General features: G+C 22.1%; 6 protein-coding genes across 6 annotated transcripts; 2 read left to right on the top strand and 4 right to left on the bottom strand.

Annotated features, from left to right (window-relative positions):
* Positions 1-1030: 1030 nt before the first annotated feature.
* On the bottom strand, positions 1031-7894 carry PBANKA_0306000 (6-cysteine protein P230p; the record flags this gene model as incomplete). The annotated part of the gene is made up of 1 exon (XM_034566463.1): positions 1031-7894. The coding sequence occupies one exon, from the start codon at positions 7892-7894 to the stop codon at positions 1031-1033; it is 6864 nt and encodes a 2287-aa protein (XP_034419944.1).
* Positions 7895-9051: 1157 nt separating this feature from the next.
* PBANKA_0305900 (conserved Plasmodium protein, unknown function) lies at positions 9052-9708 on the bottom strand (the record flags this gene model as incomplete). Its single annotated transcript, XM_034566452.1, has 1 exon — positions 9052-9708. One exon carries the CDS (start codon positions 9706-9708, stop codon positions 9052-9054), a length of 657 nt encoding a protein of 218 aa, XP_034419943.1.
* An 858-nt stretch (positions 9709-10566) lies between these two features.
* On the top strand, positions 10567-12018 carry PBANKA_0305800 (conserved Plasmodium protein, unknown function; the record flags this gene model as incomplete). The annotated part of the gene is made up of 7 exons (XM_034566441.1): positions 10567-10651; positions 10825-10942; positions 11035-11115; positions 11272-11426; positions 11531-11643; positions 11732-11796; positions 11967-12018. The coding sequence occupies 7 exons, from the start codon at positions 10567-10569 to the stop codon at positions 12016-12018; spliced, it is 669 nt and encodes a 222-aa protein (XP_034419942.1).
* A 368-nt stretch (positions 12019-12386) lies between these two features.
* Positions 12387-13592, bottom strand: PBANKA_0305700 (ribosome-recycling factor, putative; the record flags this gene model as incomplete). Its single annotated transcript, XM_034566430.1, has 1 exon — positions 12387-13592. The coding sequence occupies one exon, from the start codon at positions 13590-13592 to the stop codon at positions 12387-12389; it is 1206 nt and encodes a 401-aa protein (XP_034419941.1).
* Positions 13593-14595: 1003 nt separating this feature from the next.
* Positions 14596-15190, bottom strand: PBANKA_0305600 (acyl carrier protein, putative; the record flags this gene model as incomplete). Its single annotated transcript, XM_034566419.1, has 3 exons — positions 14596-14748; positions 14845-15050; positions 15130-15190. 3 exons carry the CDS (start codon positions 15188-15190, stop codon positions 14596-14598), a joined length of 420 nt encoding a protein of 139 aa, XP_034419940.1.
* A 2407-nt stretch (positions 15191-17597) lies between these two features.
* PBANKA_0305500 (conserved Plasmodium protein, unknown function) lies at positions 17598-21014 on the top strand (the record flags this gene model as incomplete). Its single annotated transcript, XM_034566408.1, has 1 exon — positions 17598-21014. The coding sequence occupies one exon, from the start codon at positions 17598-17600 to the stop codon at positions 21012-21014; it is 3417 nt and encodes a 1138-aa protein (XP_034419939.1).
* Between the last annotated feature and the right edge of the window lie 100 nt (positions 21015-21114).

The following is a 21114-nucleotide window of genomic DNA, read 5'->3' as shown; positions in this document are numbered from 1 at the left end:
GTCGTTTTTTTTTTTAATACTTGTCTATATTTTTTATGTAAAAAATTAATAAATTTTTAGGTTATTTTTATACTTTGGAAAATATAAAAAAATTTAATTTATATTTTTTTAAAATGCATTTTATTTTGCATATATATATTGTGAGATAAAGAATATAATAGACAGTTATGTTTGTTTTATCATTTTCGAAAAAATTAATAAAATAATATACATGATATCGCTATATATCTTTGGACAAAAAAAAGAAAAACAAAATAATCTTCGTTATATTCATGTAGTTATTAATTTTTATTTTATGAGAAAGTGTTGCAAATATATTACACATGTCATGCTTATTTATTTTGCTTTTAATACATCTATTGTGATATATTAGTGAATCATAGAAAAACAAAATAAAATTTTATTTTTATAGATGTAAAGGCAAAGATTTGTAACTTATTTTGAATTTAAAAAAGTTTTAGCTAATATATATATTTTGTAATATTTTAATTTTTCATTTTCAGTAAGATTATCACAATTTGTCGTTAGTTAAGTTAAAAATGAATTTCTTTCAAAAAAAAATACACTAAATGTTTGATATGAAATATGGAATGATTCCATAAATTTAGGGGTTCTATTAGAGTTGATAATATAAATCAGATGCAACTTATACTAGTGAAGTATCACTGTGAAATAAGCAGATATCGTGAAAGTTGTTACGAAAAATATGTAAGATATGCGTATATGAGCAATAATATGCAAAAATGAAATAATTTCTAAACGAGACGAGAAAAAAGAGATCTAGAACCAACTTTAATGTTTAAAACACCAATAATAAAGACTCATTTTATCGAAAATTATAATCACAAACAAATCAGAAAATACAAAAAAATATATGCATATATATGTCCTAATATCAAAAGGTAAATAAAATATTATAACAATAATATACATAAAAAAACGCACAAATTGAAACACATAAATCGACACACACAGAAATCGCCAAGCTAAAACAATATTGAATCAAAAAAGGTTGGGTGTATTATAAAAATTAGAATTTTTTCCCAATCAGATAATTCAAAAAATTAACATTTTTATATTTCATAAACGGTTTATTTAAAGTCATTTTTGGGGTTCCTAATATATATGATTTATAAATTAATTTGATGGTGACTTCTTTATAATTTCCATTATTATTTTCAAAGCACTTACAAGTAAGATGATCAGAATAAACTTTTTTAATTTGTATAAAAGACAATGTAGGTTTTCCATTTTTTTGATAAAAAAATGTATTTTTATATTCAATTAAGGTATATCTTTTGTAAACTTTGTTATCTTTTATAACACTTTCAAAACAATCAGAAGGATATATTTTTGTATTATGAGGGCATGCCAATCCAATAATAGAATCATCTTCTACATTAATTTCGCAAACATAATTTGGAATTATTTGATCCCATTTTTTACTAAATATAAAATAAGAAGAATAAGCTCCGACAAAATCGCATCCCATAATCTTTAAAGAATTTGGATGAACATTAATTTTAACAATTGCTGTCTTACCCCTTTTACTTTGATTTAATGTTAATGAGTTATCACAATTAATAAAGAATTGTGCTTTATTTAACAAAAGTGGTGAAAAATATATTGTACTTTCATATGTGTTTTCATTTATTTCTGATTTATAATTAACATATGAAATAACATCATCTATATTTTTGACAATATATTTTTCACTTTCATTTATTGTTTTCTTTTTATATATTTTATCTGTATCGTCAATAGTAGCTTTGGGTTTTTTTGATTTAACAGAAATAATTATTTTATTTCCTAAATTATCATATTCAACTTTTTTAATCTCTTCTTTAATAAATTTATCTTTTTTTTTTTTTTGTTCATTTTGTTTATCTTCATCATCATCTTCCTCATCATCTTCCTCATCATCTTCCTCATCATCTTCCTCATCATCTTCATCAGTATCTACATTTTTGTATTTTTCTGTTTCTAGTTTGTTTTTTTTGTTATTGCCTTTAAATTTGTTCATAAACATTTTATCAATGTGTTCTAAATTTAGTAATGATATATTTTTTTCTGCATCTATTTCCTTATTTTTTACAAGTACATATTCGAAAAAGTTTTCTGGACTGATCTTGGATTGCTTGAATTGTTCATAATTTCTTAAAGGGCATACAATTTTTATAGTACTAAATTCTGATGCATTTATAGTAACTTCATATACTTTTTTTGTTCGAAGCGGGTTCAGGATATTATCGTCATTATATTTTTCTTGATCAATGGGATCATTGCTTTTATATTTTTCGGTAGATGCAGAATCTTCTTGAGAGTTCAATCTTAACCTGTTTAATTGTGGTATTTCATTTGCATCTACATCTGATTCGTTGTTTGAGTCATGTGTCTTATCTGAAAGAATTGAAATCGGGTTTTCATTTTCAGATGTTATACTCAGAGCTCCAGAAGAAAAGTCATAAAAATAGTGCTGCCTCTGGTATGCATATATATTATGAATAACTTCTTTTTTAAACCAGTTATTTAAATCATTTCCAATAATATTTATTTGTATAATTCCAACTTGGATTGAAGTTATCGAATTACATGCACAAAATATTTTAAGAGATTTATTTATTCTTTTTGGCAATATAATATATGTTGGAGTATAGTTATGCTTATACATTTCATTTTTAAATATTTTAACACCATATAATAAATTGTCTAATTTATGTGTTTCTAGTTCTTTATCTGTTCCTTCTATTTGTACATATTCAAAACAGTTTTCAGGAGTTGTTATAAAATTATAAGGACAACTCAAACCAACTACATCATTTTCTATGGCCTCTATATCACAATAAACTGATTTCCCTTCTATTAAATTTATTTCAAACACAAATGAATTATTTTTATATGCCATTGATGTTAGATGCTCATTTGTTTCTTCTAAAGAATTTACATCAAAAGATTTGTCAATAAAATGACATCCTAATATTTTATTATCATTTTTTTTTATAAATATAGATGCAGTACCTATAATTCCTTTTGATTCATCTTTTTCTAAATATTCACATGAAAAAACAATATTTTTTGAAGATTCAGAATATGGAGAAATAATAAGTTCTAATGTTCCTTGTTCAAAAAAAGATGAATTTGTATTCTTATTTATCAAAAGAGATCCAAATAAAACTTTATTTAATTTTTCTAACATTTTATTTTCATTTAGTCCAAGATTAGATCGATATGTAAAATTTTCAAATTGAACTCCTTCAATAACTGTACTAATTGAATCAGAATATTCTTGACCTTTTACATATGTATTACCACTTTTTTTTGGTGGACATTTTATCACAAATTTATCAAATGGATTCAAATCAATATTGCATCTAAAAGATACTATTTGATTATCATATTTTGTAATGTTAAATGGACTCTCTTCAAATTCTTTGATTTTTTGTTTTAAATATTCTATATATTTTTTTTTCATAATTTCTTTTTTTAATTTTAGATTCAGATTATAATGTTTGTATTCTTCATCCTCATATGTTTTAATCATACCCAAATATTTTTTTAGTATTTCATCAATATTAATATTTTTTCTTTGTAAAATTGAATAGTGACTTTCAGTGAAATCGCAAACATAAGTATCATTTAAATAGTATGGAACTACATCTATATAGGAAATTTGTTTATTTTTATATTTAGGTTTTGAATCTAGATATTCATAATTTTTAATATATATTGTTCCTATATTTTTGGTTTTATAATCTTCACATGTACAATAAAAATCAAACTCTTTTTTTGTAATTTTGGAAATCATCAAAAAGGTTGATGAATTATTTATAAAATAATCTGCATCTATAACTTTTATTTCGTTAAATATATTTTCTATATTTTCGGTTGTTTGTTCATTCATATTACTTTTTATATATACATTTCTAAAACAATTTTTTGGATTAATTTTACCAGTTGGACAATTTAAGCTAACTACTATATTTTCTTTTAATTCTATTTCACAAAACTCATTTTTTTTTTCTAAATCATAAACATTGGAATAGTAAAATGTTTTTTTAGAATTACCTGAAAAGTCACATCCATAAAATTTATTTTTTGTTGTATTTTGAGAAATCCTTATTACTGTAATACCTTTTTTCCCTTTCATATTATTAATTATTGTTTTAGTATTATCACAATATATTTTTAATATTAATACCTTTTCTACAATTAATGGAGTAACAAAAGTGAAATGTCCTTTTTCTTTGAACATTTTATTTTTATCTAATATGATAACACCTGGTAATATATCATCTAGCTTTTCTTTTTTGTCTAGATGCATTACTTCATCGTTTTCTGGTATGTATTCTATATTTTTATATTTCTCTATTTCTTCTGGTTCAACATCTGTATTTTCTAAATAAAAATTATTTTGTTGACTACTTCGTGATGTTACCTTGGTGTCTATTATGGTATTACCATCAAAAATATCATCACTTTTTATAATTTTTGGACATTTAACTTGAACCATATTCAGATTATGTTCTAGATGTATATAACATGAATGAATTGTATCTATTTCATTAACGGGCTCAAGAGAATTCGATTTTTTTGTAAAATCACAAACATGTTTTTTTCTAAAAATAGGTGTTGCTTTTTTATTTGAAAATTCATATCCAACTAAAAAATCTGATATCTTCGTGTAATTTGTTTTTTGAACTCCAAAAGCATTTTTGCTAGAAACGTTGAATTCTACGACTATTTTATTTTGCTGAATCATTGGCGTCCCATCTATGCTACTCACTTTATTTTTATCATTACAGTAACATATTAATTTTGAATATCCTAAATATTTTTGTGATATTTTTAAATATGATAAACCTTTATTATCTGAAAATACATCAAAATCAGGATCGACATTTTTTATGTTTATTAGTTCATTTGATTCAGTATACATTTGAGAGAAACAATTATTTGGTGATAAAAAAAAGTTATTTTGAGTTGAACATAAAATACCAAAATATTCTAAATCCCCATCACTTTTTAATTTACATTCTTTATTAGAGCCCATTTTTATACTTTCTTTTAAAAAATTATATTGAGGTTTATTTTTATAAAAATAGCATCCATCTATTTTAGTACCATCCTTTCTTATATGTACAGTCATTATACCATTATTTCCAATATTTAGATTCTTTTTAGTACTACTATTTATGCATAGAAATTCGATTGTTTCATTTGTTTCAATATATGGCGGTAATTGAAAAATAAAGAACCCATTAGATATATTATTATCTTTTCCTATATATTTTTTATATAGAATATTTGCTTCATCATTTTTATCAGGAGTTATAGATGCATCATAAATACCGTTTTCATTTTTTTCCATTTTACTTATTTTTTCAGAAACTTGATCTAAAACAATAATACCAGGTATAACATCTGTTATGCTTGATACACTTTGCATATTTTTATCTATCACATACGATGGTGCATTTTTTGGAGTATGATATGACATTGAATATATGTTTCTTTTTCGAAGTTTGATTCTTAATTCGGCTTTTATTTCTTCTTTATGCATTTCCTTTGATAATCTTGAAATATCATTTTCATTTTCTACATCTACTATATTGGTTGGACAATGTAATGCTACATATTCTAACGGTTTTGGAAATACATTACAAACATAATTTACTGGATCTTCTGTTTTAGGTGATAATATATTACTTGATGACATAAAGTCACATAGATGTGTTTTATTTGGATGTGCAATAATAGGTTTGTGATTCACCATTGGAAAATCATTATAATCATATATTTCATCTTCATTTACATATTTGACTAAAACCGTTTTTACAATTTGTTCTGTTTCTTTATCTACACAATGACATTCAAATTGATACGATTTTGTTAATGTATAATTAAAACCAGCTAGCGCATATTCTGGATTTTCAAATGAATAGTTAATAACATTTTTAGTATTAATTTTATTGGCGTCATTTAGATACCCTTTTTCATATACTTGCGTAAAACAATTTTTTGGCATTTTTTTTGTATTTACTGGGCATCTAAAACCAAAACTTGTATTTGATTTGGAAATTATTATGCATACATCCCCTTCAGTATAAGCATTCAAATAATTATATAATTCTCCTTTTCGAAAATCACAAAATGAAACTGGTCTATCTTTTAAATCAGTTCGAACATGCAATAAAATAATTGCTCTTTTATAACTAGTTCCACCATTTGTTACACCACATTCTATTGTTAGTGGATATGATCCATGATTTATAAATGATGTCATAAAGAATTTAAAACCTTTAAACTGATCATTTATTTCTGGTATATCTATATCTTTTGTATTAAAAAATAAATCTGTAAATTTATTTATAGGAAATACATTATTTAAATATTTTATTGTGTTAGTAGGTTCTTTACCATATACAATTCTTTTATCTTTTATTTGTTCACAATTATATATAAATAAGCTAAATTCATTTATTGTTTTTTCACATATTTGAACTTCACTTTGCTTACTTAAATTATAGTCAAAATTACATATTTGATAAGGTATATCATTAAAATATTTGATTGTTTTACTATCATCATCAATTATTTTTAAATTATAATCAGATTTTGCCATTCCATCACCAAATATAACAGTTTTTTTTTTCTGACTGTGTATATTAATTATATTGCACGAAAATTTTAATTCATAGTCAGCAAAATCTTGTGACAAAAAATAAAATCTTAATTTATAATTTTTCCTGTCTAAGTTTATACATTTTGAATAATGATATTCTACTTCTAAATATATTCTTTTATCATCTTCATATACACTTTTAAAACAATTTGGTGGATCTAATTCATACCCTTTTAATTTGATTCCAATTACCTTTTCTAAATATCCTTCAAATTCATATATTTCTTTTTCATCACTAATAATTTCTTCAAAATATGGTTTATCATTTTTATCGCTACTTATTCCTAATATTTTATTATAAGTTTTATGTACTCTAACTCTAATAATAACAAAATCTTCAAATTTGTAACTATTATTTGCATCTATATTTGCACATGTAATTATAAGATCCCCTGTTTTACGACTATATGGAGGAATTAAAAATTCGACCATACCTGTTGAGAGTTTATTATCTAATCCCCAATTATTTACTTCAGGATAAAATATAACAGGATATGTACTGTCTGTTGGTATTATTTCCTGATCATCGTCAAGAATATATTGCATTGCATTAGACGGTCTAGTTATAACATGACTATAATGTATAGAAGGTTTAGAACAAATGATAACTACTCTATGTAGATATTCTTTAGGCATTATAAAAATTTCAGGATTTTTTAATTTTATTTTATCTTCTTTAACAAAATATTCATGTAAATTAACAACTGTTTCATTCTTTTGGCCCCTTGTAACATATGGTTTTAATTCATTAGGATCTTCTTTTATAGATAATTTTCTATTGTTATTTATTTTAGAATTGTTCATAATATAATATTTAGGATATGGTAAAATACAATTATTTTGATATAAATATTTCATATCATGTATACAATTAGGATTAGTATATGTTCTTCTATTTCTAAACCATTTATTCCATTGTATGTCTTTTAATAAAAATTCATAAAAAATCTGTACATATTTTTGTATAATAGGAAATATATTTAAAAACCCGATTGAGCTTTTTTTATTTTGGCTAGTTCCATATTTTATATGTTCAGAAATATATTCTCTTTCGATTTCATAATGTGATGGTTCTTCATTTCTCTTAATATTTTCACCATCTTTTTTTTGAAATTTTTTTTTTACCAAATTATTAGCATATTCATAATTTATTAATATCAAGATAAATATACCATAAGTAAAAAAATAAAATAATATTTTTTTTTTCCCCATAATATTTATTTAACATCAGTTATCCCTCTTGTTATAACGTCATATATCCAATGATATTATATTTCCGTCTATTTTTATTTTTATATCATTAAGTAATTTATTCTTTTTTTATATTTAGATAAAACTCCATATGTACATTCTTTTGTATTTATAAGATTATGCTGTTAATTCTTTGTCTATGTTGAGGTGCATTATTCTTTAACTTATGTGCGATTTATTTATTTTACTATTTCAAATTATTATTTTTTTTTGTGCTTATTTTATTTCTCTTTTTCGAAACGAGCAAATCGAAAATATCTATAAATTTTTATTATAGTAAATTTCAAATATTAAAACACTAAAAAATAATCGCCTATTTAAAGAGAGTTGATACATTATCCATATACGCATATCAATAAACCTTGCGTGTGCATATATATTTCATACAAATGAAAATATTACAAAATATGACCCAAGTTTTTCTGTCTTTTCATGGACCGGGTCACAAGCGGCATTCCTATTATTATCACTATTTTATTAATGTATACTCATTTTTATTCCCCCTTTTGGGATACTTTTGCAAATTTAAATTTAACTTAATTAGCATCACAAATATTATTGATGAGCCTTTCGCAAACCGAGAAAAAAATAAAAATGCATATATATGTATATAATAAAGGAATCACCGTTTTCTCCTTTTTCATAATTATTAAATTAAAATAAATGTCGTTTTAACACAAATCTTATGATATAGATTTAAAAGAAATATACGCTTTATTTTTTTGTGTGTATTTTTATCCTTAATACATATAGATAATAAGAGTATAAAAATATGCACACCTCCTTTGGCATTGCCGTTAAGTCATATAAAAGATTAAACATGTATATGTTAAACAAAAGATTACATAAACATATTTAAATTTGGTGGAAAGGGGGTTTTGGTTTTTTATTATGCCATTCCTTTCTTTGAAAGAAAAAGATGTGAAAAGAAGTAACGACAAAAGTAATAAAAAAACGTGAAAAAAAGTAATGGCAAAAGTAATAAAATATTCAAAATCAAATATAAAATTTCATATTTTTATATAGCCTAATATAGATGCACATCATTATCATATTGTTTCTTCTCCTTTTTGATAAATTATTTTCCCCAATTCTTAACATCTACGGATCATTCAAATTTATGAATCACCTGTCTGTTGTGTATTTTCAGTAAGGTGTTTTGAAAAAGATAGCGACAATAAAAATATAGCTATATAAATCCAGTATTTCCTCAGAAATGATTTGGGCTCATCTTTATTTTTCCCATTTTCATTTCCTTTATACTTATTTTTATTAATGTTGTCATCAGTTTGTATTTTATTAATATTAATTGGTAAAGAAACTGATAAAACCTTGATTGCAAATAAATCATAAAATACTTTTATATTTTTATCATTGACTTTATCATAGGTTCGATAGTTTAGCACATATGGCATATAATTATTATCTAAACCTATTAATAAAATAAAATTTTCTGGATTTTGTATTTTCTTTCTATCAATATATGTTTGTATACAATTTTGGGGAACAGATTTATAGCACAATTGAAATAAAACATAATCAAAATTCTGTTCTTTTAGTTTTTTTATGAGTTTATTTTTTTCATTTATATAAACGTTGGACGTGTTATATATTTGGTTTTTATCTAATACAAATGCTCCAATACTATTCCATTGTATATTATCATTATTAGCTGAGTAGGAATTTATTTTATAATTTATTTGAATTATATTTTTATGTGACAATACACAATTTAAGAACAATAGATGAAAAAAAAACAAAATTAGTATTATCATTTTCCCCTACCCTTTTATCGTTAATTATTTTATACAAAAAATATATATATTATATATATCATCAATTTGGAGTGTTTTCGTATGGTAGAATGGTATTAAAAAATTTAAGTGAAACTATAAAAAATCATGAAAAAGAAAAAAAAATATAAGTATAATTATGGAAAAAAACTATACAAAGGAAATGTTGTGGGAACTATATAACACTTATACATACATTTATTAATGTCAATAAAATAATAAAATTTGCATTAACTGCTCAGAAAAAAATGCATTGAAAACATGGTGAAAAAAAAAGAATATGATACATGTGGATGTATTAAAAAAAAATATATATATATATATATATACGCGTAACATGAATGCTATAAATTTTACCTGTACTGTTCATAAAAAGGTGGCAATCCCAATTTAAAAAAACAAAACGAAATAAAAGATAAAAAATAAAATTGTATTATTGACAATAATACATATTAATTATTATAATAAGAGTAAAAAAACAGCTATTTTGATGTATTATTTCATCAGTATATATAACTATTATATATATAATTCTTAGCTTTTCTAAATTATTATATATTTATTTATGACGTAAAGTCTCTGCGTTTAAATGATTATACATTTGCCAGTTCTAGCCTCTTTACATACAATGAAAATAAAACATAATTTTCTATATTTCTAAATTGTACATGTTAGGAAATGTTTGGAGTCATAGACTTTTTTACTCTGTCGCCATAACATATATAAATGCGCATGCAAATTAAACATGCGAAAATATTTCATAGAATAAAAAATAATAAAAAGTTGTTTGTGTATTTTATTTTTATTATTTTTTAATTAATTAATCAATCAAAGTATAACATGGCCCAAAACCCATGGCATATTACAAAATTAAAAGAACTAAGAACAAGCAAGTTGGAAAAAGTTATTAATAAGTTTCAGGAAGGTATTATTTCATTCACTATGTAAAAAAACATAATATGTATATTACATTTGCCCCCTACCAATACATATAAATTTTTATAAATAATCTATGTGTGGTTTGTTTGAGTTTCACACATATGATTTTATTGTATAAATAGCTATTATATATAATGTGTAAATTTTATGAATTTTCAGAGAATAGTCATTTAATGAATATACCAAAATTTAAACACATAAAAAATGCTTTAAGTACAATACAAGAGGATTCAGAATTAATAATTAATAAAAAATCATTTAATATTGCCCATATATGGTAATTTTAATATACATATTATGTGTAAATATTTTTTTTACATTTTTTATTATTCAATATTATATAATCCCTTTTTATTTCGACCTATATAGCTGTGTAGCACAATTGCAACCAACGTACATAAATAATGTAAGAGATGGCATAGCAATTTATTTATCCAATTTTATGCTAAAGTAAGTTGAAAAAAAGACTGATTGTAATCAACGAGTTAGGATAAAAACATAATGAAAGGGTTGTTCAGATATGTGAAATATATAATGTGATAATATATTTTGTATAGGGTTATTGATAACATTATTATTTATTTTATTATTATATTTTATACTCAGAATAAATCATGATATTGAAGGGTTTAGTGTATGCTTTAACAGTATAAAATTAAAAGAAAAGGAACCTATAACACTAAATAACGATCCTACCGTTATGTTTTTAAAAATAAGCTTTAAGCTTTTAGTTATAGTTTTAAAGGAAAATTATAAAATAAGTAATAAAAAAAAATATGAACAAATAATACATTTATTTTATCTTGTAATATGAGGTAATGTTGTAATTAATATAATGGATCCATTGATTTTTAACATTTTATAGAAGTAAAAATAAATAACATCGAGCCGTCAAATATGCGTATGGGGATTTTTGGGCTTATTGAAGCAGTCATGGTTGATGAAAATTTTAAAGATTTTTATTATGAAGGAAAAAATGTAATTAAAAAAAACTGTATATTTTCTTTTCCTTTTTTTCTTATTTTTTTATAATAATTTTTAATTCTAATTTACACTATTTTTTTAGAATACATTTGTTAGAAATAATATGACTTATTCGATTAATGACATTATAAGTTTTACCATAAGAAAGTAAGTTTGAAGAGCCAAATTAAAAATTTGAGGTTTTATATATAACTTATATTTTATTAACTCTACTATTTTTTTGTATATATATCTCGAAATAATGCTAATATTATTCCCCACATTTTGAAAATTTCACACATATATACATATACATGTTTGTTATTTGTGTTTTCTAGGATAACTCATGCAGATAGCGGCACAAATGTCAAGCTCCTTGGATTTGTTTAATGTTATAATAAATTTTTTATTTCCATTCCTTTTTTTGTTGGTTAAAATATATGTTCTTGTACATATATACATAATGGACTAATATGCATGCACATAATTACAAATATATGATGTTATGTTTATATTTTTTATAGACACATGGTTATTCATATATGCATGTCTTAATTTGTTACTTTTTTTTAATAACTTAAAAAATAAAACGAAAAAAATATAAAATATAATTTAACAGATTCTAACCATTGACTATGAACAGTCCAAGGTGAAGGAAAAAAATCGAAAAAAAACGAAAAAAGGCGAAAATGTATTTGGCACATGCTACAGTCGGAGAAGGGATGTTTATATCCCTTTAGAAGAAATAAAATAAAATTTTATATCGCCTCGTTAAATATTTTTTCAATTTTTTTTTTTGTCTGGTCATGTAAGCTTTGGATATGGTTTTTTTGTTTAAAATAAATATCCTTCCCAATATAATTTTTAATTTTTTCTAGTTTGTTCATAAATTTTTTTCGAACATTTCTTAGAGTTATTTTTGATTCCTCTATTTTGTCTTTAATTTTATTTTTAATTTCATTTTTTAAATGTTCAGACAAAGGTGGTATAACAGCACATATTGATTTATCTTTTATATAAAATTTTAATTCGCTATATTCTTTAGTAAAATGAAGATAAATAAAATTAACAAAATAAGGATCATAAGGAGTTATAATAAATAAATTTTCTTTCTTTTTTATATGACATATATGATTTATTGTATATATTCGTTCATTTATTTTTACTTTCTCATTTTCAAACATTGCACTTGAAACATTATTTAAATTAAATCTGTATGACTCTTTTTTTATATGTTCATAAACTTTATTCATTTTTTCAGAACATAATTTGCTTAAGTTTCCAAACTCATCTTCTGTAATAATTATTTCTTCTTCTTCTTCATTTTCAACTTGCTCATTTATTTCTTCTTCATTTTCTTTCGTTTCATTTGTTTGTTCATGTATAGAATTATCCTCTTCATTCTGGTTCATAATATTATTTAATTTATTTTTTTTTATACTACAATTTTTTAGTATTAATGTTTCATTATTTTTTTTTTTAATTTCTTCTTTAATATCTTTTGAAATTGATTTATTTGTTTTTTTTTCATTTTCGACATCCTCTTTCATTTCTATATGTTCATCATCTTCGTCATAAGTTATTTCACCACCTTTCCCTTTTTCATTTTTATTTGTTTGATTCCATTTTGTCGATATTTTAGTTTTTAAAGTTTGTTCTAAATTTTTATCTTCAATATTATTTTTATTTTTTTTTTTATGACCATACAGCAAATGCGGATTATTTTTTTTTTTTTCACTTTCTTTTTTGTTATGGTATTTTATATTTTTGTGATTTTTTAAAAAATTCCTGTTTTTTATATTATATTTATATCCTAAAAAAAAACTAGGATATTTATGTTGTGAAGTTTCAAATAAATGTTCATTAATCTGTCTTTTCAAATACACACATTTAATTCCAGTTGTGATACTCAAAATAATAATACCGAAAAAAAAAGCAAAGCCAAAGGCATGTTTTTGCAGCATTTTATTATTTTTTAATTATCATTTTTGATATTAATCATATTAAAAAAAACAGCGAATTTTGAATATATATATACATATGTATATGCTTTATAAAGCCTTATTTTGGTTAGTACCAAAAAATATGTTTAGATGAATTGATTAAATTTTATATTGCCAACTTTTTAGGGACTAGCTATATATGCCCATTTTTTTTCTTTTTTTTTTACATAATTCTGTAGCTTATTAATAAACACTTATTTTTCTTACATAATGCCTTTTATTTATTTACTCCGATTTTTTTTTAAATAAAATATTTATATAATAATTAGTTTTTTAAAACAAAAATTTTTGATGGCATATCAATAAACATAATATAATATCTTTGTCATTTTCGAATTTTGTAAGTTGCTATATAAGAATGTGAAAAGGAAAAAAAAAAAAAACGAAATACCAAATTATTTTAAGATATTATATTTAGATAGAGTGTAACAAAATTTGTTTTAAATTTGAATGGCTATCTGTATCCATATTATATGTGCATATATAGGTAATATATTTTTCTCTTTTTTTTTAACCTATTCTCAAAAACTTATTCTTTTTTAATGGCAAAAAAATATAGTTTATAAAAAATATTAGTAAATTTATTTTTTTTTTATCACTTTTGTTGTTAAGAGTGCACACCAGATTATATGCATACTACATTCTTTTTCTTTCATAAAAAAAAATGAAAATAAAAATAATACCAATAACATAAACTAAGACAAAGTATGATAAAATAATAACAAAATAAAAAAAAATGTATAAAAATAAAATTGGGAAAACTGTATTTTTATTTTATCATTCATTATATATATGTAAACAACATTTCGTTGATAAATGTGCTTTAAAAAAAAAAAAATTAAATATATAAAAACGTAGCAACTGTTGCAATTTTTATTGTGGCTTGGAATCAGGTCGTATATATACATTTGGAGAAAGTTGTTCCTCCATCAAATCCTCAATTTTCATTAAATATTTACACACATTATGCATCAGGCTTTTTATTTTTTTCTATAAAATTTATAGCATCCTCAACTGTGTTAATTTTTAAAGCATCTTGATCTGAAATTGTAATTTTAAAATGCTCTTCTAAGGCCATTATTAATTCAACTTGATCTAAGCTATCAGCTCCTAAGTCCTACAAACGTAGAAAAAAAAAATGGGAAAAAAAAATGAGAAAAAAAAAATGGGAAAAATATGAACAAGACATATATTTTGCTATTTTTTTTCTTACTTTAGTAAAACTTGAAGTTAGCTGTATTTTATCTTCTTCAACTGATAATTGCTTTGATATTATACTTTTAATTTCATAAAATGTACTATTCAAAGATGTTCTTGATTTTTTTTTTTCCATAAAACTGTCACTATTTCTAAAGTTTGTCTTTTCATTTCGTCTACTAGCTATTTGCAATGAGGCATGGTTGCTCATATTTTTGAAGGCTGCATAAAATAATAATAACACAATATAGTGTGGTAATATTAATATATATCAATACATGTATTATGTATGTGTTCATACCGTTTACATAGTACAGGAAAAATATGGAAAGTAAGATGATCTTCATTTTGCGAAACAGCATTAAAACGGTATTGTTTTATTTCTTATTTATTTAGTTATATAGCTATATGGTTGGTTTAAGGAATCATATATATTTTTTTCTCGTATATTATTATTTTTGTGCTTATAATTTTCTCTGAGTATTTTTCAATATTCAATATATTGTATTTGGTACTTCAAAATGTGTAGGGATATTATATTTCATATAAAAATTTGGAAAATAAAATATATGCATGTTCATATAAAAAACAAGTATAGCACTGGTTGTATTAAAAACTTAGAGAGGAAAAAATAAATTATAAACCTTGGAAAAATATATATATTAATATTTATTTTTAATTTTTTTTATTCCTAAAACAAGCATTTGTAACTGCTGGAAGAATTGAGAGGGAAATACACTTATAAATTTTTCACAAAAAAAACTTTAAAAACATTTAAATATAGTGTTTTATGGTATGTTAAAAAATAGCATAATAAATATAAATAAAGTGTATATTAATTATTTTTTTTTCTAGATCTATATAAAAAATGAAAATTAATAATTATATATCAAAATATGTTGTGAAGGAAGAACAAAAAAATAAAATTAACTGCATGTTAGTTTGTATAAATTACATAAAAGATGTGTATTATTATTATTATTTGTTTACATTCCGTTTTGATTGCAATGTTATACAAATAATAGTTGCCATTGCTATAGGGTGAAATGTTTCCTCGTTTCTTAAAATATGGATAGATAAATAAATAAGCAAATGCATATATTATATACCCATGAAAATACGGCATAAAATTACCAAATGAACAATCCCTGGAGTATATATTAGTTGAATTAACTTGGCATTATATAAGTGATGTGCTCATAAGAATGAAGTTTCGAAACAATATTAATGTAAACACATAGAAGAGCTGAAATGTGATCCGAATTTATGTATAGGCATTTATTAGTTCGATTGTATTTAGTACATTTGTTTGCATTTCACGCACATATGGGATAGTACAACATTTAATTATATGAAAATTAGAATATGGGCAAATATTATATATATTCATTTTACTAAACTATGTTTTTTTTTCATAGAAATTTGTATTTGATATTTTTTTCAATTATTTTTTTTTTTTTATTTATTTTTTATTATTTTTTATGCCCAACATTTATAGGGACAAGCACCATTCTTTCCTTATATATATTTTCAATTTTACACATTTGTAAGAATATATAATTTTATTATTATTATTATATAAACAGACATAATATTAGTATATATATTTAAGTAGTTTCGTTTGCACACCTGTGTACTTAATTTGTTAATATGAATAGCCCTTTATGGGAATTTTGCAGTTTTCATAATATTCACATAAAATGTATAACTCAACGGACAGTTTGAATAAAAAAAATATTTATATAGAGATTGAGTATACACAATAAAAGGTACTTGTAAAATTATACAATTTTCAATTTTTTTAAAAATAATTTATTAGCATTTTTTTCATTTTCTTTTTTGAAGAAAATATTAGTGGTACCAAGCCGTTTTTTTTTACAATTTTCCATTCTTACATTTTTAAGATTGTTGCTTCCAAAATTTTGCGTTTTAGCAAATTATTAAAAGTGCTTTTTCATAATTATTATATAAGAATAAATTTCCCATTTAAAGGGGAAAATAAATTGAAGCACATATATATATTACACAGACATTGATATTATATATATGCTGAAATAGTATGAAATACTCAAACATTTTTTAATTATAAAATTTACAATTTAATTTATAGAAAACAAAAAATAATTAAATTCCAATAAAAATATGCTCCTATAAAAAAATTATATGCATGTACATACGTACATATATTTAACATATATATTGCATATGTGCGCATTAAACTATGCAATAAATAATGCATATATAAATATAGGAAAATCTAATGGTGTCATATGGGAAATATATTTTCTTTAAGATAATGTAAAAATTGTTAATAAAATTAAAATAACATAATGAATATATATTATATGCTGAGCTGAATATTAGTGCCAATTTCATTCATAATATATAGTACAACAAACCAAGATTATTAATATTTAAGTTTGTGGATATATATAAGCACAATATAAACATAACATACATGTAAATATATCCAAATAATATGCATAAAACGGAGATCATATTGCTTTAAATTAAAATATTTTGACTAGTCACATACCACTTCATTTTTCATATTATATTTTTTTTTTTTTTTTTTTTTGCCAAATGGAAAAAAGCTAGCTGAAATTTTTTAACGTCAATAGATCTACATATTATGTCGTGTTTCCTCATTTTGCGTGCATACATATTTATTTATGTATGTGCATAATAATTATTACAGGAAAGTAAAATAAAGAAAAAGAACAAGCGTTCTAAGATATTCGGTTTGGACATATTTGTGTTTTTTGCGAAATGCTAAGGAAAAAGGACGCTGAAAAAAACGAAAATGAAAAGGAAACACATATTTTATTTTATAAAAAACTTAAGAAGAGGAATAAAAAGAAAAAAAAGTTGAAGCAATCCTTATGTTGTTCATTTAAATTGTACAACTTAAGAAGAAATTGTTATTTTGATAATTTTCCAAAAAAATTATTAATTTGCAGAAAATGTGTTTTTGCATATTTCGAAGTTAATGTAGTTGCAAACATAATTTTTATGAGACATGGAGCTAGAACTCCAAAAAAAAAAATTAAAAATATATGGCCATTTGTAGAAAAAAAAGGAGATTTAACTTTTCTGGGATTTGAACAATCGATAAAAATTGGTGAATATCTAAGGGAATATTATCATAGTTTAAAAAAATTAAATAAAAAATATAATAAAAAGAGGTATAGACATATAAGGGATAGTAAAGTTTTTAAATTTTTTAAATGGAATGAAGAACATCAAATTAAAGAAATGCTAAATTATTTTATTTGTGTAAAGAAAGGACTGAACTCTACAGATAGACCATTGTTTATGGGTGATCAAACAATAGAGAATTCTCTTTTTTTGAATTATATAAATTATTTATATTTTCACAAAAAACATTTGCTAAAAAAAAAATTAAAAAATTATGATATAAAAAAAAAAAAAAATTATGATACATTCATAAAAGTTATAAATAAATATTTGTCTATTAGAACAACGAATAGTGAACGATGTAAATTAACAGCATATGCAATTATTTGTGGTATTTTAGGTGTAAATAAAAAAATATATATGAGTTTTTTTCTTTTAAAATATATAAATAACATTGATTTTTTTCAAGATTCGTGGAAAATATTTAAAATTTTGAATGAAGAAATATTTAGCAATTGTATTCATAGTGATATTTGGAATATATGGTGGAATAAAAATAAAAAGGGTTTAGAAAAATGTTTGAAAAATAATAATTTTTTTTTTAGTGATAATATTGAAAAGAGATTAAAATTCGATTATAAATTATGTTATTATAAAGAAAAATGTAGATACACAAAAATAATAGAAAAATATGATTTGTTTATGAATATAATTAGTTTCATAAACTTTTATATTAATGTATTTTTTTATTTTTTAAAAATATTATATATTTTATGCTCAATTGTTAAAGTTGCGGAAAGGGATACAATAATGATATCAACGCTAAAATCGACAAATAATTATATTAAAATATTAAAAAATTATATTTTTGAAAATTCTAATATTTATAAGTTTTTAAATAATTATTATAAAAGTGAAATATCCATCATTTATTACCTAACAAAATGGAAATCAAATTATATTTGTAGATTCAGTTTGTTGCTAAACAATAAATATAGCAATTATTCAAACAAAGGAAAAGACAATAGAGTAGGTATTATACAAAATAAAAAAGACAACAAAATAGGTATTATACAAAATAAAATTTTTACAATTTTAAAAAAATATAACTCTACTTTATATATATTAAAGAAAAAATTAAATAAATCTATAATTTTGAACGATATAAAAAAAATTAACTATTCATCAGGTTATATGAAAAATTATTTACACTTACCAATTTTATTTAATTTAAAAAATATGGATATGAACATTCATAAAATAAAACTCCTTCAAATAAACTCAATATATGATTGGTGTAATAAAAATGATAATATGGGATTATATAATTACAAATATCATATTTTTAAAAGAAAACAAAAAAATGTAAAAATAATTAAACAGTTTGTAAGCTCATATGACGCATATTTATATCACAATATTAACATTATTTTTGATATTAAAAAGGGGCATGAAAATTTGAAATTAAAAGAAATAAATTTTCAAAATTATTTTCAGAAAAAACAAGAAAAAATAAATAAATTATTTTTTCAGAAAATATATCAGTGCTATAAATGGATGATGTCATTTGAATATAATAATAGATATTTGTCTTGGGTATGTAGTGGTTTGTCTTTAATTGATGTTGTTATTAATTTTTTAATAAGTGTAAGGTTGTTTGAAAATAAAAAAAATAAAAAAAAATATATATATACCCCCAAAGTTACATTATATCTAACTCACCAATCTGCTATTTTATCATTTCAATCTTGTATAGGTATAAAAAAAAAATATATGAAAATACCACCATTTGGTGGATTTATATCTTTAGAATTAATACAAATAAAAATGAAAATTGTTAAAAATAATTCAATAATATTACATTCAAGTTTTTCAAATTTTGATGACAAAAATAATGTCTTAAATTTTGGATATGATAATAATTTTATCAACATATTTTGTTGTAAAGAAGATTGTGTTTGGAAAAAAAAAAAAAATATATATAGAAAAAGACGAAAAGGAATTCAAGAAATAAAAAAGAATACTAAATTAGAAAATTATAAAAATATTTTCAAAGTTCATGATAGTAAAATTCATGATTTTAAAAAATTATTTTTTCTTTTATGTAAAGAAAATATCGATATAGATCATCTAATTCAATTATATGATGAATGCCTAAAAAACAATTATAAAAATATTCGAAATTTGAATTTTAAAAATGATGATAATATTAAGGATAACAAAAAAAAGAGGAAATTTCATGGATTTTTTGTTAAATTCACTTTTAATAATTTTTTTCCATTAAAACTTGAAAAAAAAAATATAATTACTAAGAATGTTCACAAAATAAATGATAACCACATTATGAAAGACATATCTAATTCTAATCAAAATTATATTTTTAATCCAAAAAAATTTAAATATATAGAAAATATCCAAAAAAATAATTATAGTAACTATAACAAACTTGATCAAATTATAAAAATATATCATAACGATTATATTAATTTGGAAAACACATATGATAAATACATGGATTATATATATAATAGTAATAGTGATATTTATCGAAATATTTATACAAAATTAAATAAAATATATTCTGAACAAAATAGTATAAAAAAACACACACATTTTAATAACAAAATAATGTCTCGAAAATATAACCACAAACAAAAAAAAAATGAAAATATTTTAAAACCAAAGAGTGAAAACAAATATTCGAATCAATTGAATAATTTCAAATTTAGGCATAAATTTACCAAAAAGAAAAATGTGTTAATACCCATAAATTTTGAAATCACACAAAATCAAAAATTTTATATTTTTCAAAATAAAAATGTAGACCTGGATGATCAAAATGATGGTGTAACGGGGTACCGAATTAAAGGTCCGAGAAAAAAAGGTGCATTAAAAATATTTAAAAAATGGGCAAAAAAAAAAACTTATAAAAATGAAAAAAACACACAAAGTAAACAATATATGAATGGTAATATCATTTGCTTAGATTGTCTAGTTGCATATTTAAAAAAAATGATAAGGGTTTATGGTAATCCTGAAATGGTGTGAATTGCACATAATGAAAAAATAAAATAAGCAAGCAAATAAACAAACAACCAAGTTGAATTTCAAAGGGGTAATACACTACGCTAGCTTATATTATATGATT

Source organism: Plasmodium berghei, assembly GCF_900002375.2.
Source record: "Plasmodium berghei ANKA genome assembly, chromosome: 3".
Lineage (NCBI taxonomy): Eukaryota > Apicomplexa > Aconoidasida > Haemosporida > Plasmodiidae > Plasmodium > Plasmodium berghei.
This window is presented reverse-complemented; position numbering and strand designations above follow the sequence as displayed.